This window comes from Eutrema salsugineum, unplaced genomic scaffold (assembly GCF_000478725.1).
Source record: "Eutrema salsugineum unplaced genomic scaffold, Eutsalg1_0 scaffold_6, whole genome shotgun sequence".
Taxonomy (NCBI): domain Eukaryota; kingdom Viridiplantae; phylum Streptophyta; class Magnoliopsida; order Brassicales; family Brassicaceae; genus Eutrema; species Eutrema salsugineum.
The window spans coordinates 7,678,587-7,695,335 of record NW_006256547.1 but is presented as its reverse complement, the minus strand read 5'-3'; the positions used below and the strand labels follow the sequence as shown (position 1 = coordinate 7,695,335).

General features: G+C 35.5%; 2 protein-coding genes and 1 pseudogene across 2 annotated transcripts; 1 reads left to right on the top strand and 2 right to left on the bottom strand.

The window, feature by feature from the left end:
• Positions 1–439: 439 nt before the first annotated feature.
• On the top strand, positions 440–1,008 carry LOC112083556 (annotated as a pseudogene).
• A 4,110-nt stretch (positions 1,009–5,118) lies between these two features.
• LOC18012874 (DELLA protein RGA2) lies at positions 5,119–7,459 on the bottom strand. The gene has a single exon (XM_006395816.2). The coding sequence runs from the start codon at positions 7,264–7,266 to the stop codon at positions 5,416–5,418; it is 1,851 nt and encodes a 616-aa protein (XP_006395878.1). The 5' UTR covers positions 7,267–7,459; the 3' UTR covers positions 5,119–5,415.
• A 7,817-nt stretch (positions 7,460–15,276) lies between these two features.
• Positions 15,277–16,659, bottom strand: LOC18012873. Its single transcript, XM_006395815.2, has one exon. It carries the CDS (start codon positions 16,464–16,466, stop codon positions 15,879–15,881), a length of 588 nt encoding a protein of 195 aa, XP_006395877.1. The 5' UTR covers positions 16,467–16,659; the 3' UTR covers positions 15,277–15,878.
• Positions 16,660–16,749: the final 90 nt, after the last annotated feature.

Here is a 16,749-nt window from a genome sequence, read left to right as displayed (position 1 = left end):
TGAGAATGTTCTTAGAGCATTTTTAACGCAGTTTTTAGTGGGTATTTAACAAAAACTTAATAATAAACAATTGAGGGTGTGTTTCTTATTTCGCAGAAACGTCTTCTATTAGGGGACTTTAGAAGATTTTTGAAGACGTTTTTTCCCACACGTGGCGAGATATTATTGTTAAATAATTTGGGAGAAAAAATTATTTTTTTTTTCTCTGTCATTTCATTTTCCCGATTTCACGATAGTTTTCATTTCTTCCATTTGTTCTCTTCTTCGACGAAATCGAGGAGAACACAATCTGTCTTCGGCAGCTTCTCCGATTGTCGGCGGTTCTCAGACAGGGGCTCATTGGTTCGAAACGTGACTGCGAAAGGGAAGGCGAACCAAAAAAAATTATTTTATCACCTTCGCATTTTTGAGTCTTGCGGCGAAGAAGACGAAGGCAAAGATGCAGATTTTTGTAAAAACACTCACTGGAAAGACCATAACCTTCGAGGTAGAGTCCTCCCACACGATCGACAATGTCAAGGCCAAGATCTAGGATATAGAAGGTATCCATCCACTTGAGTGACCCTGGCTTTTAGCTTTCTGAAATGTTATTGTGATCTCTTATCAATTCTGTTGGAATCTCTGGAAGAATGAAATTTAGTCAAATGGGTTTCCTCCTTAAAGCTATGGTTCTTTCTTTGTTGATTCAATTCACATTTTGGATGTAAACGGAATCCACTATTCATCTTGTTCCGAGGCTAAGGGGAGGTATCATTGAGCCTTCTTTGATGTAAATGATCCAAGTCTTGTGTGAAGTTGTTTCTCATTGTTGAGTAACGTTTCGATTTAGGTGTTACACTCGTCTGCACCCAAGGGCTGTGAACTGCAGGAAGAAGAAGTGTGGCCACAGCAACCAGGTTTAGTTTCAGTTCCCTTGGATTCGTTTGCTTTACTGCGTTTGCGTGATGAATTACTAACTTCTGGTTCCTGATTCTTTTGCAGTTGAGGTCGAAGAAGAAGATCAAGTGATCTGTTTTTCGCCAGAAACTCATTCTTTTGCCTCTTTTTTTATAGATTTGAAAAGGTTTACTCTGTTACTCGTAAGTTGTAGTTTCATTAAAATAAAGTATAGGAGAGTTTATAAAATCTCATAAACGAAAATTGATGATTCAATTTTTTAACAACTCCACTTCTCCGACCACAAAACACCTCCATTTCTAACTTGATTATTGAAAAGTGATAAAATCAAACAACAGATTGTTGATGTTTAGGTTTCTATTACTTTTTGGTCTCTCCCATTGCATAGTCCAAAACAAAAGGTTTCTAAAACCAGTTTCTAATCTCACTTTTAGCTTAAAAACAATTATAATATAGGTCTAGAGACTCTGATGGGTCTCTCCCATTGAGGTTGCCCTTAGTATGGCAATTGGCAAGCAATTGATAATCCTCTTGCTATGGCATTTTTGCTCATATTTTTATATTTCAGTTAATGAATGAATGCAGTTCTTTTGCATTCGAAATTAATAATTGGTAAATTAAATACATATATAGATGATAATGTTGATGGTACAAGTAACTCCGAATGAAAGTTCTCTGTGTATCTATAAAATGAGAGAGGCATTAATACTTATCCTGATTTAGTGAGTTGAAATGCTATTTTCAGTTTCCACTGATTGATGACTCATAATACTGTGTAACTATAACATTCTGATTTCTGGGTAGTCGGAAAGGCTTATAAGAATTGATTTGGCTACCTATGTCAACAAAGTGCACTTATCTTTTCCGTTCAAGTGTGCTGAGAAAACTCCAGAGTTAAGCGTGCTGATGCTGGAGTAGTCTCAGGATGGGTGATCTACCGGGAAGTTCTTGGTGGTACCGTACGAGTGAGGACAAAGCACGGAAAAGATCATGTGGTGATTGCAGGGACAGTAAACAAATCTTACGAGCCTTCCAGACTAACGACTCCCGACCGTCGGACAATGGTGGGCCAACGGGCCTAGAGAGGACGTTGGGCCAACGGGCCTATAGAGAGGATGTTTGGCTCACGGGCCTAGAGAGGGCGTTGGGCTCACTGGGATGGGCGGTTGGGGGGAGTTAGGATTGATATCGCTGGTCCGCGCCTGGTTCCCAAAGGGAGGGCGGGTTGGGATGTCACAAGTGGTATTAGAGCCGACACCCAACCTCGTGTGTGGAGTCGTCATGTGGCCTCACACCGTACCAGGGTGAACGATCCTGGTACAAGCACTGTAGGGGTAAAGGGAAAATTCGGGGACGAATTCCTTGGAAGTCGGGGAGAATTGTAACACCCCGATTTCTGGGTAGTCGGAAAGGCTTATAAGAATTGATTTGGCTGCCTATGTTAACAAAGTGCACTTATCTTTTCCGGTCAAGTGTGCTGAGAAAACTCCAGAGTTAAGCGTGCTGATGCTGGAGTAGTCTCAGGATGGGTTACTTACCGGGAAGTTCTCTGTGGTACCATGCGAGTGAGGATAAAGCACGGGGAAATATCATGTGGTGATTGCAGGGACAGTAGACAAGTCTTACGAGCCTTCCAGACTAACGACTCCCGACCGTCGGACAGTGGTGGGCCAACGGGCCTAGAGAGGATGTTGGGCCAAGCTTATAGAGAGGACGTTGGGCCCACGGGTCTAGAGAGGGTGTTGGGCTCACTGAGAGGGGCGGTTGGGGGAGTTAGGATTGATATCGTCGGTTTACGTCTGATTCCCAAGGGAGGGCGGATTGGGATGTCAACCGTATTAATTACTCATTAAATTTGGTCCCAAAAACATATGATAATATGTATATATAGTTGTTATTTTTTTGTTGAAAAAAATAACATATATTAGTCAAAGGTAATATTATTAAATGGAACTGTTCGTCCGAACGTAAAAATAATTTATAATGAACTGTACGAATGTGGTTAACTCGGAATTAGGTCAATAAAAAATCAAATGTCACATTCATCTAACTGGTCCTTGACATGCACCGATCTATTCCCATGTTCACGAATATATATATTTTCCTTGCTTTTTTTTAGAACACCCCTAGAAATTTATATTTTTTTTTTAAGAAAGAAACACATTTTTAAAGCTATTCACTGTATTTTGTTTGTGTTTGATAAAATGTTCCTGGAATTTATCTGCATGTAATTAACCACTTTCACCGTGTTCTTAAGTTGTCTATAAATGTAACCCGTATAATATAGTGGTCTTATAAAGTTAGAAATAAAAGTTGACAAAAAAGGTTATAAATAGAAAGGTGAGTAATATATTTTCGGTTTGCTTTTCGGTGCCTCCTTTGTCTTTTGATAATATTGAAAACGATGTAGCATTATTCAATCTGGTCCGCCTACTGTCCCAAATAAATTTCTGACGTTATACAGATCAATGGACCGACTACACGAACCTTGTTTCGGAAAACTATACATATGGAATGTCGATCCTTTGGTGTAAATTATTTATGTTAATCGGCTTTGACTACTTTGGTGTAAATTACATTAACTCTAACCTACTTTGATACGAGTTTAACAAAATCTGGTACACTTGTTTCATATAACTATCCTATCAATTTATCAAAAAGTGTTACTTATAGATTTTAATAGCTTTGGAAGAAAAAAATTCATAGAAATATTGAAATGTTAGCTACCAATATTATTATACAAAAATAACATTTACGAGGAAGGAAAATGGAAATTCGATTCACACAATCACACTATTATAAAAAGTTGTAGAAATATCGAATCTTGCAGACAAATAATTGCCGATATTCAATGTTTCTGCATAATATTAATGATAAAATACTGTGATGAAATATTTGGAAGGACAATGATAGATTAATATATGCAACCTGCAATATAAAATTGAAACTCGATGTGATAGAGGAAAGGAAAAAAAAAATCAAGCGTGGGGTCAAAGGAGAATTTGCACACATGCAAGTTGGCAACTTGGTGGTCAAAAAGCATTTCATGCTGTGGGACCTTCCTTTGTATCTAATTAAAATAAATGTCTTGCATTTTTTTGAGATAAGATTAGATTAGTAACTCTCTATATTCAAATAATGATATGGGTCCGTTCGATCCTTCTGATCAACTGAGCTGGCCTGTGGCTGAGGGCATTTGTTTATAAAAAAATTCGTAACATTTTGAGTATTTTTTTTTTAGATTATGGAGCTATAATGTGTGGGTTACATTTGAGATAACTAACACGGCGGTTTAAAATACTATTAAGCACTTTACAGATATGCATCTACCAGATTTTGGATTTAAAAAGATAGTAATACACTTAATACGTGTACACCCAAAAAAATAAAAAATATGTATAAGTCTATGACTGTACCAGAGTTTGTTTATTCATACTTAACCAAACAACGTTGGTAAGTTACAGAGGTCGGCAAATAAAATCTTTTTAACATGTATCACAAATTCACAGTGTGAAGTCTATAGGTCTAAACTCTAAAGAATATCTTCACCATAACTCATATAATTTCTTTGTTTTTCTATACACCGATGAGGAAAATCCAGAACCGTGCTTAATGAAGAAAAAATAAGGCATTTGCCTTAAGCTCCCTTAATATTAAACAAGTTTTAAGGTTTTCAATTTTTTGTATTTTTATTTAGTATATTAGTCAATATGTATTTTTTGTGATTGAAAATTTATTATAAATTAAGAAAAAACATTAGTAATCTCTAATATCTTATAAAATAATATTTAAATCTGATTTACAACTTATATTTTTTTAGAAATGATTATAGCAAAATGAAAATTCTTTTTTTGTCATTTGTTTTAGATCCCTAACACTCTAACGGCACTGAGTAGATTCCTACCCAATATCCATCATGTGATATTGCGATACCAGCCAATAAGAAAATTGAAATAAAATAAAAAAGCAAAAATTGTTATATCAAACTCCACGTTATTAAAAAGGTTTCCCAACCTTATAATAAAAAAAGTATATATCCCTAAGTAGTTAGAACTGTTGCTAATAATCAAACATCTCTCGCTTTCAACCCTTCTCAATGTTACTTTAAAAATTCATTAAAAGTTTAAAATATCTTGTATCACTAGTTATTAACTTACTATTAAGATAACTTTTTTGTAGCCACGAGAACAAAAAAAAAAGAGAAGAGAATATGTTGTTTTATGCTATGAAAGCGAGAATGAATTATTCTAAAATATATAAATATTTAGTAAATACATATACTCTGCCTATCTGATTCATCCCAAAAAAAAAGCATAAATTAAAAATGACCTAAACAAAAAAAAAACGATATAAGAATTTTAAACAGGTGAAAATAAACAAATAAAAGGCAAAGCGGTTCGATTCAGTTCGGTTTTGGTCTGGTCCGAACATATGTCATCACCGGTCCACTGATTCAAACTCAAATAACCGAGTCAAATTCACCATACCATCACCGTCGGCTTCGAGACATTAGTCAACTCAGTGCGCCGTCGAGAGCTTCCAAGCGGAGGTAGTTATGAGCGGCCGAGTGTGCCAACCCAACATCAAACATCCATTATTCTCCTCCACACGATAACCTTCTCCGCCGTTAAACAGAGCCAAAAGCATACTCGCTTGCTTAAACGCGTTAGACCCGAGATGCGCCGGCGCAAAACCGGACGAACCGAACCGGTTTGCCCATTGACTCAGCATTTCGTGTCGCTCGACTCGGTCTGGACCTTCGCAAGCCACGAGATTGCAAATTTGTTTCCCCAAGTAAACTTCCGACATGACTTTGTCTTGGCTACTCGGAACTCCTTCTAGGGAATCAAACAGAGTCGAATAGTAATGTAGCGATTCAGTAAACCGGTCTACGAAAACCGGTCCGTTATGGTTCGATTCTTGCTCGACCACCGTGAAAATCACCGGTTTAATCTGTTTCACAACGCCGAGGACTTTTTCGATCCCGCCGGGACGGCCTAGAAGCTTGTGGAGCTCGAAAACGGAGTTAACCGCCACGGATTCGATTTCGCTAGGTCTGAGCTCGAGCATCGAAGCGTCGAGATCGGCCAAGCTGTTGGCGACGAAGCCACGGTATTCAAATTCGACGTGAATCGCTTCCGCAAGCTGAGCTAATTTACAACCAACTTCGTGGAGATGATCGGAGTTATCTGCCGCCGGAGGACCAATTCCAGTTAACCGGAACACCGGAGGACCTCCTTCACGGAGGGCAAGGGCTTGCATAAGCGCCGGCCACTGAAGACCTTGGTTCATCGAGAAATCGATGACGTGGACTCTCTTCTTGCCTTCGAAAGCTTCGAGGATGGCTTGATTGGCCGTGAAATGAGCGAATTTGAGGTAAGGGCAAGTCTCGTAAAAGTGCATCTGGAGAGTATCGGAGAGAGAGTGGTCAATTTGATTCTGCGGCGGAGAGAGACGGTAGATTCGCCGTGCGAGAGCTTCGGCGAAATAAGTAGCCACTTTTCTCATGGCTCCTGCTTGAGACACAGCCAAGAGCCCGATTTGCTTCACGAGAGCTTCCGCTAAAGTCAAATTGTTGCTCTGGATGGCTTCTGCACAGGCCATAAGCGCGTGGACTAGACGAACACCGTTTTCTTGCGAGTCGACCAGGATTACCGCCCGAGTTGACTCAGTCGCCGTCGATGTGGTGGTTGTCGTCGCCGTCGTTCCGATAACTCCACCAATCTGCGCCGCCGTTGATGTAGACGTAACCATCGAATCGGGGCTCGAGCATGATTTCAACCGCTTGTTGTTCTGATTATTATTCGAGGAAGACGAAGAATCGATCGCGAATTGATTAGATCTCCGGTAAATCGCGTTTCCAGGAATGGCTTTCAAGTCATAATCGGAAGCCGAGAAACCACCAATGGCCGAAGAATCTCCAGCTCCGGTGAAAAACGAGTTATCAATCTCCGGCGAAGGCAGAATCGGATTCAAACCATTAGAGCCAGACGCCGGAACCGCCGATGGATTAAGCTCCGAGAGCATATTATCGAGCCACGAGTAAAGCTCCGATGGATTGTAGTGAACAGTATCCGTCGCGAGATGAGACAAACCATCTTCCTGAACATTACCCATCATCGTCTCCAACTGCTCGAGTTTCAAAGCAACCTCCGCCATCTCCGATGACCTGACTTTGTAACCTAGAACAGCGAGAAGCTCATCCATGTTTCCACCGTCTTCTTCTTCCTTTACCATCATCATCTTGTCTTTATTAGCACAAGCCGCCGCCGGCAAAGACGAGGAGGAAGAAGAAGAACCGGCGATTGCAGTCCCGTGGCTGGACAATCGAGTATTACGACCTTGATATTGATGAAGATCTCTCTTCATTTCTTCTCTGATTGGGTCTGATTTTGTCTCCGATCTCGGATCTAGGGTTTGCTTTTTGTGAGTTCTTTTGAGGGTGAAGAAGAGAAGAGGAACATGTGACTAGGTGAAGAATCTTAAGCAATCGACCATTGGGTGGGGATTGCTTTGTTTTTCACTGCTACTACCACTTCAATGATCATACAAAACCACTAATAATACTACTAAAAATAAATATCAGATAATTGAAAAATGTTTTTTTAGAAATTATAAAAAAAAATAATGGTGGTGATGGGCTCGACGACCAATGAATCATGAGGGCTAAAATCTACACCTCGAAAGCGATAAGGCTGAGAATATACAAATATTATATAATTTTTGGTAGTACGATAACTGTAGCATATTTAAGGTAAATAAAAACTTTAAACCGGTGTAAAAAACAAAACAAAAATTACTTCACTTTCTGCAGTTTGAAAAGAGATTTTTACTTTTTCAGTTTGGCTGATTTCAGGTTTAATAAATCACAGGACCTGATTGATTAGTGAAATTTTTGTGGATCTACTAAATTGTTGTATTTAAACGGTCATTTAAATTAATTTTTTAAATGTTGAGCAAAAGAATCAACAAGACTGAGAATCATTAACCTTTTGTCAAATCTTTAAAATACAGATTTAGGGCTTTTTAGTTGATTCTTTTGAGGGATGGAGAACTGAAGATGCTTTTCCAGTGAATAATTTAATTCATACAAAAGCTGAACTCAGTTCATGATACTGTTTTAGTTCCCAGGTTCAATGGTAATAATAATTCAACCAACCATGTCCCGGTGTTCAAAAAATAATGAAAAATAAAATCACAGTGGCAGATTTTTTATTATTTAAAAAATTGATTTGAACTCCGTATGAAATGAGTTTAACAGATTGTTGTGTTACTTTTCCAGCAATTTGACTGAATTGCCTTTTTCGTTTTAACCCTCACCCAGCGAAAACATCAGTCTTAAAATGTGTACGATCAGAAAGAACAATAGTAATTTTTTTAATAACAATAGTAAATTACAGTAATTACGTTGTTATACATATTCTGTACTCAGTTTATATACAGGAATTTATATTTATAAAAGAAAGATTATGTAGTCGAAAAAAGAAGAAGAAAGATTCTGTAATTGGGGTTTAGGAAATCAAATGCATTTCGATTTGCGAGTTGAACAATGCCCATAGTTTTCCTCTAGTTACCAAAAGGCGCACAATTAATTTAAATCATCGGTTTGTATCTTCGATCTTTTTCTAATTGAAAACAAAAATTAGGCCAATCTTTAATTAGTGAACATGCTAATCTACGATTACTGTCAAAGTCAAAGTATAATATAACTAGCATTTTTTTTTACTTACGAAGACTACACCTAATAATGTAACAATTAAATACATATAAAAGTATTTCAGGTGACATTGTTCGTATTAAAGTTTCAATTGTATAAATTAAACATGCAATGCAAACCTTATATTAGTAGGGAGCCCTTAAAATTAACATTAACGTAAGACTGCAACTATTTAATATGATAAATAGCTTCAGACTATGATATTGCATGTAAATACAGATTCACATGTAACCCCACAAACCTGATTCACATCACACAATGTCACCCATTTTCATTTAACTTTGTGTAATAATCTTCTACTGTGCTTTACAATCACACGTTTTGCAAGTATTATCAGCTTCGGTATCTAAACTAAATTATCGCAAACATTAATTGAAAGTTAGTATCTCGAACAATTAACAAGATTTAATGGAGTTTTGGAACCATCGTGCGACAACAAATCCCGTTTTTAAGCATAACGGCTGCGGTCCGTCAATGTCAAATCATTCATGAGGAAAGTAAAAAAGAGATTCCCCGTCCATTACTTAACGCCGTCATTAACGGCTTCCTTCTGTATCAGATGTTTATAAAAATAGAATTTATTAAAGATAATATTCGTACCCTTCGGGAAACTCGAACTGACAGCACGTGATGGCTCCACGTGTAATTTGGTCCCACCATCCATTGAAGGTGTATATAGCTTTCGATAACTATACGCCGTTCGAATTTATGGTCCCCACTATTTCCTGTGATCCATACACGTGTCCTATTTTCTTAGATCTAGACGGTAGGCCCTGAGTCTGTTTCCGTTGACGGCCGTTTTTACGGATCGTCCTTTTTTTTCTTTTTCATCTCCATCCTTTTTTTTTAATTTCATGGTTACAACTTACACCATACATGTTATAATGTGATGTTACGTCACTTTCTTAGTAATAGTGTAAATACTTTGTTCACATTTTTATACTTTCGCTTACTAAAACCATCTTTTGTTACTGTACAGATAAAACCTCACATAGTTATAGACTTGTAGCTATTAAGATCAGGTCCACTCAAATTTATATTCATGAATAATTTTAAAATATAATTCGATAACATTATCGGGATTACTAATTCAAAAGGCAAAATAAGTATAAATAATAATCATAATCACAACAACGGATGATTGAAAAAACAAAGAAGGTGGATTGGGTGATTTATCACCTATGATTTTTTACACAAGCTTAGAATTATTTAACTTTTTTTCGACATAGTAAAAAATAAACGTAACAATGGATGACCAAAAAAAAAAAATTCACATCAATGATACCGAGTGTATTATGCGTATATATAAGTAATCAAAATGTACGTATAACAGCAGACACATATGTGGTGGTTACGCTAAATAACTATGTTTAAATACATCAACACTATTATAAAAAATATTTATCATAACATATTATTCCCTAATAATATAAATAAAATATTCTATACCCATTGAAACTCTTGAAATTAAAAAACCATAAAGATGATAATTCTGATTCGACCCGTTAATAAAAAAAAATATTAACTTAATTTTTCTCACCTGATTTGATGGTCCGTCTATAATTGATTTTCGCATGAAATTATGAAAACGAACATGTATCTAAATGTCGGCCCTAGGATCTTGGATATTGATCTGACAATAATTCATTCGAATAGAGATTTGTAATGGTCAATAAACTTTATTTTTTTCCTGGAATACGAGTTATCGCAAGATAGGTTGATTGATATTGTAGGATATATAAAGCACATGAAGTTTAATGAAATTCACTAAAGTAGTTGTTTTAGAGGGATCGGGATCTCTTCAAAGAAACAGAAACTTTGTTGTTAATCAAATGACTTTTTAACTCGGATTTAGTAAGTTCTTCAGCCATAGATTGGAGTTTATTGTCCTATGGGCGTCATTATGCTTCGTTAAGATCTATTTAATGACTAATTATCATTTCAGATAGAATCACAGTCCATAAAATAGTACACGTCTAATTTTTCATACGTATTTCCTTTATGGATTGCAATCAAGTTCTCCCATTGATTTATCCTTCTGGTGGACGACAGGAAATGAATATTGTATCAAATCATCTGTCATAAGAAAATAGTGCCTTTATTGCAAAACAGAAAAAATAAAAAACATACCAAAAATGCTATTAATAATTTGAAAAAAAACATACATAATAAAATTATGAAATTGTAATTGTACAAACAAAAATATGAATTGCCATCAATTGACATGAGGTGGGAAGGAGACCACTCATAGTTGGTAGGGGCACCTAAATTGCATGAATACCAGAATTAGAATGATTCCTTTTTCTTTTCTCAAATTATCAAAACACTACAATCAACTATTATTCATTTAATTTGTAGGAACTTTGAATTATTTAAGACATTAGGTATACAAAATAAAAGTTGACAATTGTGATTGAAGGCATTTACAAAAAAGCATAGCAAAAGCCTTTCAGTCATTTCAATAATGCAGAAAATTCATGATTATCAGTAACATGATTTGTTTTTTATAATTTAATTTCAACAATACGCTTCAAAAAGATCTCCTGATTTAAAAAATAAAGAATGAATATGGACCCAACTTCTATAAAATTAATGGATATCCTATTAATGTATAATTTTGTGCTTGTAGTAAGACATTCCATTTAATTACATTGCAAATATGTCTATGTAAGCTGTGAGGTTAATTTTCTTCAAATTAAATTTGTAGGGTTATGAAAGTGATGTATATCCTCACATAAGATATAAGATATTGAATTACGGGATAAGCTCCATTACGAATTATATTGTTTTAGTTTCGGGACGGATAGAAGACTGCTACAGACCCCCCCTAGACGAAAAGTATGCAAATGGGTCGGAGAAGATAACCCCCTTTTTTCTGTTTTTACTACTAAACAATTTTTATTTTTACTAAACAATTTTTATTTTTACTAAACAATTTTTGAATGATGATAGATAAATAATGATGTCAAAAAAAAAATGATACACTAATAAGTCCGTTCATTCACTGTAACCACTAAAATCAAATAAACAAACGAAATAATAATTATATATATGCACAACAATATATTATAATTAGGGTTAGGTTAAGATATTTGTTAGTTTCGTTTTGACTCAATATTCATTTCAATCTAAATATTTATAATTATACGAGGTAAAATATATACTAAAGAAATGGATAATAATTACATATATAGATTGTATAATTATAAGAAATTTAAGCTTAAAAGATTAAAAGGTTATTATGAAAATGATGCTAGGTTTAGGTAAAATTTGGAATCTTCAGTATTTTTTATAATAGAATTTTTAACTTTCATGTGAATGGATCAATTTTTTGGGGTTAAATATTCAAATTTTAAGTTATATACTGTATTATTCAGTTAAGTGCAGAGTGGATATATATTGTGGAGGCGCGTGTGGCGTAAGAAGCAGAGAAAGTCGCGTCAAAGAAAGACAGCAATACACAGCCTGGAAATTGCATACGTGTCTCCTAAGCATGAAAGTGAGCACCTTTTTCATTACCACCGTCTATCCGGAGGGTGAACTGCACGCTCTGTCTCCTTGCCAGGTGGCACTAGCTCCCCTTTTAGATATTTGAGTACATACTGTATTATTCAGATATAAATTAAGGAAAATAACACGACTCTTCAATTATTCCATTAATAATTATCATAAGATAACACGATTTTAGGTGTACTGTAATTTTTAACGAAACGATAACATTATCCAAATTTTAGTTTTTTGAATTAAACTCAAAAGATTAAGGGGAAGATCAGCCATCTGAAAATTCGATGGTAATAAGTACTATTGTGCATGTCTTGTTGTAATTTTTAGTTGTATATGCGATATAGAGCTTTATAGAATGAAATATTAATTTAACTAACATTACCCTTGTAAATAGATTGCGATCAATTTTTGAGAAAATTTGTTTAGGAAAAGTATTTCGTTTTACATTCTAAAGACACAATGCAAATGGAAATGCTTCGTTTTATCAGTAAAATAAAGATTATCAACCGGAAAAGTTTTTGAAATTTTCTTTTCTCCTAAACAAATTTTGGAAAACAATAAACAAGATTAGATGTTTTTAATAATACTGAAAACACCCAACATTACATTTTGTGTAAGTGGATTGTTTTACCATTTTTAAGATCTTATAAAAAGGTAGAATATTTTTTAAAATAAAAAGAATTTAATTCACGGAATCTAGGGAACAAACTATGCCCATGTGAACTTCACATTCACATCTCGAAACTTTGTTTCTCGATATATTAAGTACATATATATTGATAGAGTATAATCGTATACATAATGTATTAAATATATAGATTACATTTCATAAAAACACGTGCATGGTAATTTTTTTTTTTTTTTTGTGAAGGATCGGTTGGGCAAAAGGGGGACACGGTGCTCTGAGTTAATAAGATTTGAGATCTACGACGTCAAAACAAGATAATTTTTTTTTAATACAGAGTATTTTATTATCATCTTTAACTTGGTTCATAAATGACGACGCACAAAAGAAACAATAAGAGGAAGCGAAATGAGGAGTAAGAATTTGCTGTCGTTGGCTTCAGGTGCGAGACGCATCAAGTCCACATAAATTAGAAGGTTGTCTTAAGGAGTTATGCACATAAATATAATTCGCTGTATTTTCCCCCAAGCCAATCAAAAAGACAATGACTTGTCTCAACAATAACTCGTTTTATTACATCATGGTATAACAGTAATATTATTACATGTAGCGAAAGTAATAAAAGCGGGTATGAATGGAATTAAAAAGACAGTTTTTTGCCGACATGCGGACATGTAGAAGATTGCGGCCCAAGAAGGCGACATGCGGAAATCTATTTGATAAGACTCGGAATCTTTCATCACGAGATTTTGCCCTATCTTCCCTTCAATTATTTCTCCTGATATGGTTTATCACTTCACTATTAGCATGTGTGAATCATGTGTTACGATAACTGTTTGAGATTCCCAAACAAAATATTTATCATCACTTATAAAATCACCATAACAATAGAAAATAAAAGAATATTAAGCTCGAACGCACACGAATTACGAGTTCATTCATACTAGCTATTTAAAAAACCAATAAATAAATTTACAAGATATTTATTACTGCCTCTCGAGGATTTACATTGTCGTAGAAATTTTTTTTTTTTTTTTAAAGAATGTCGTAGAGTTTTTCTCTCTCTAATTTCTACTAGAACCAAAAAGTTACGAGTTTAGTTCCATAATTTTTTTAAAAGTTAGAAACCATAGCAGGTCAATCTCATCGTCGATGTTCAAAGTCGGAATCTTCCCGATAGAGCCGGTCCTGATAACCATGGGACTCTATATATATATATATATATATATATATATATTAGGCTAGAATCAAACCTTTAACCAATTCAAACTATAATGCAGGCTACAAGTACTTACAACCAACTGAATTACTACTAGTAATTTTTAATACAAAATTGACCCCTAAAATAATACATAAAGACTCCAAAGGTTGGAACTTGGAAAATAGAATCACATGCTTGACATTTTTCTAGTCAAAGCCGACTATGCTTCTCGATTCTCTTTAATTTAATGAGTGGACGTGTGGTACACCCGTTGAGTTTACCTGTTAGTCTGTTACGAACACTAATTAAAGATCCTCTATTTATATAGGAGCAACGGTTTCCATATACCATCAGTAATTTGTTCGGAAATTCTTTATGATTTCGTGAAAAAGTAGCTACTATATAGTTCACAAAACTAAAGACCACCATTAACGAAAACTCTCATCTCACCTTTAGAGTTTAGATCCAAGTTATTCCACAAACAACCTCGTATACTTCTCCTAGCTTATAATTTTGCGAGCAAGACATGGCTCCTTGTGTTCTATACTTACATATAACTTTTGCAGCTAGAGTGTTAATGGTATGGTGACGAAATGGAGTGGCGGGTAAATTCACTACACTTTTGTTTTGCAGAAATTTATAAGAACAACCGGAAGAACGTCGTTTTTAAAATTAATTATTCAAAATGGACGTCAAAATTAGGGGAGAAGAGTTTACACAACGTTTTTTTTTTTTATCTTTGAAAGTACAAGTAACATCATTTCGTTTAAACTTTCAGAATCCGATAAAAACAGTGCATAAAACAATCAATAATTTAACGTGTTACGTGAAAGTGATGATACCATTATACGCACGAAAGTCAAACATGATTTGATAACTAGCTTCTTCTTTTGGTAATGTAATTTTAAAATCAAAAGAAATCACAATCACTTTAGATTTACCAAATATAGACAATAGTCATGATTCCAATCCATCAACTTAACATCAAATCATATTGTTTTGCTAATCCTATTTGTAATGTGGATTGAAAATGTGTTAATACCACCAAGTCTTGTTTATGACAACCTGATGTAACGATGTCGTTCAGTTATCAACAAGCGTCCCGAGAAACAGTTAAACGCTGTCGTATTCAAGATCGGATGGATAAGGCCATAAGGGTAATTATGTCATTTAGTTTCAACGACAGAGCTACTGGCTACACCGAAGGGTTTGGAGAGATAGACAAAGAGAGCTTCGATGACTATGGCGGTCACTGACCGATCGATCCCGCGAAGTCGTAGAATCTCGTCGGAGTTTCGAGTCCAGGTATGTTTTAGTAATTGGAAAGTCTCGTAATGTGTGCCTGCGAATGTCTTTGACTTTTGAAAGTTTGGTTATCGCTGAAAGCGATTGGATCAAAGGCATTTTGAGTTTAGAGTACAAATCTGTAATATAATTCGTGTTTATAATCTGCCATATTCGCGTGTCGAAGCTTGTGAAATTCTGTTTGAATCTCAGTGTTTGTGGTCTTCGTTTTGTCTCTCTGAATCAGTTTGATATCTTCAATCTGCTTTGAATGCTAAGATAATCTTCAATATTGTTCAACCATATGATCACCAATTTATTCAAGTCCTTGCTAGTTCCATGGAGTGAAAAATAACTTAAATTGCACAACTTCAATTGTTTAGAACTTACAAGTAATTGGCTTGTCTTCTTTGATAAAAACTTATTTATTGCCTGCAGCTCTGATTTTTGATCAGATGCATTGAGTCCGATCAAGAAGTTATTGACTGATTATAATCATGTTCTAATTATAATTTGACTATTAGACATTATCTCGTTCTTTACGCAGGTACCAAGATACATCATACATGACTGCACTTATATCGCTGGTTTCACAACTATTCGTTGCTCTACAACTTGTATCTGGTCTTTAAATATATGAAAAGATTCCATCATTTCCTGAAAGAGTAAAACACAGTGAAGATATAAACACTAAGAGCAGAAGAGACCAAGACCACAAGAACCAACACGGTATGAATCGCCAATGAGCCACCACAAGAAAGCAGACCGAGACGGAGCTGAATAACTTCAACCATTGACAACAGAAGAAAAACACATCCCAAGATAGATCCACCAGCTGCACCAACCACACCTAGACGAAGCACATCACTATTGATATTCGCTTTAAAAACCTCGTCCGTTTCTTTACTGTTCAACAAGTTGATGGCTAGCTTCATACCCTGAGCCACGAGGGAGGAGAAAAGGAAGAATGCAAATGAGATGACTTCGAACACAACAAGGTCTCTTTCCACGTCTAGTCCCGCGTTGCACTCGGTCCTGTCCGTGAGTGTGAGCTCACGCGGTTGGTCGAAAGCTATCCCGACAAAGACTGCAACCGTGAAGAGCGAGTTTGCGTTGACTATCCCGTCTAGAGCTGAAACATGAACGCTTGTCGTTGACGAGGCTGACTGGTTGCTGTTGCTGCTGTTGCTGCTGTTGCTGTTGTGGTTGCTGCTGGTCTCTATGTCGGAATCTGCCATTTTTTTGCAATGGTTCCTCTTTAATTGGCTTTAACAATTAAAAGCTCGTAGCTTCTTAGTAATGATGGATCATTTCTTCTGTTGTGTCATTGTGATTCCATTTGTTAGTGATTTGGTATTGTTGTTTAAGAGTGGGTGGGGTTTGGTTTAGAACGATTTGCCTTGGGAAAATGATAGGTGTATGCTAAATGACTAATTTTAACCACTTTTTTCAAGTCATTACGGAAGAAACGTTAGTTAAACACACCTTTCTCCTTTTGGTATGAAAGAAAAAGGCTTCTTC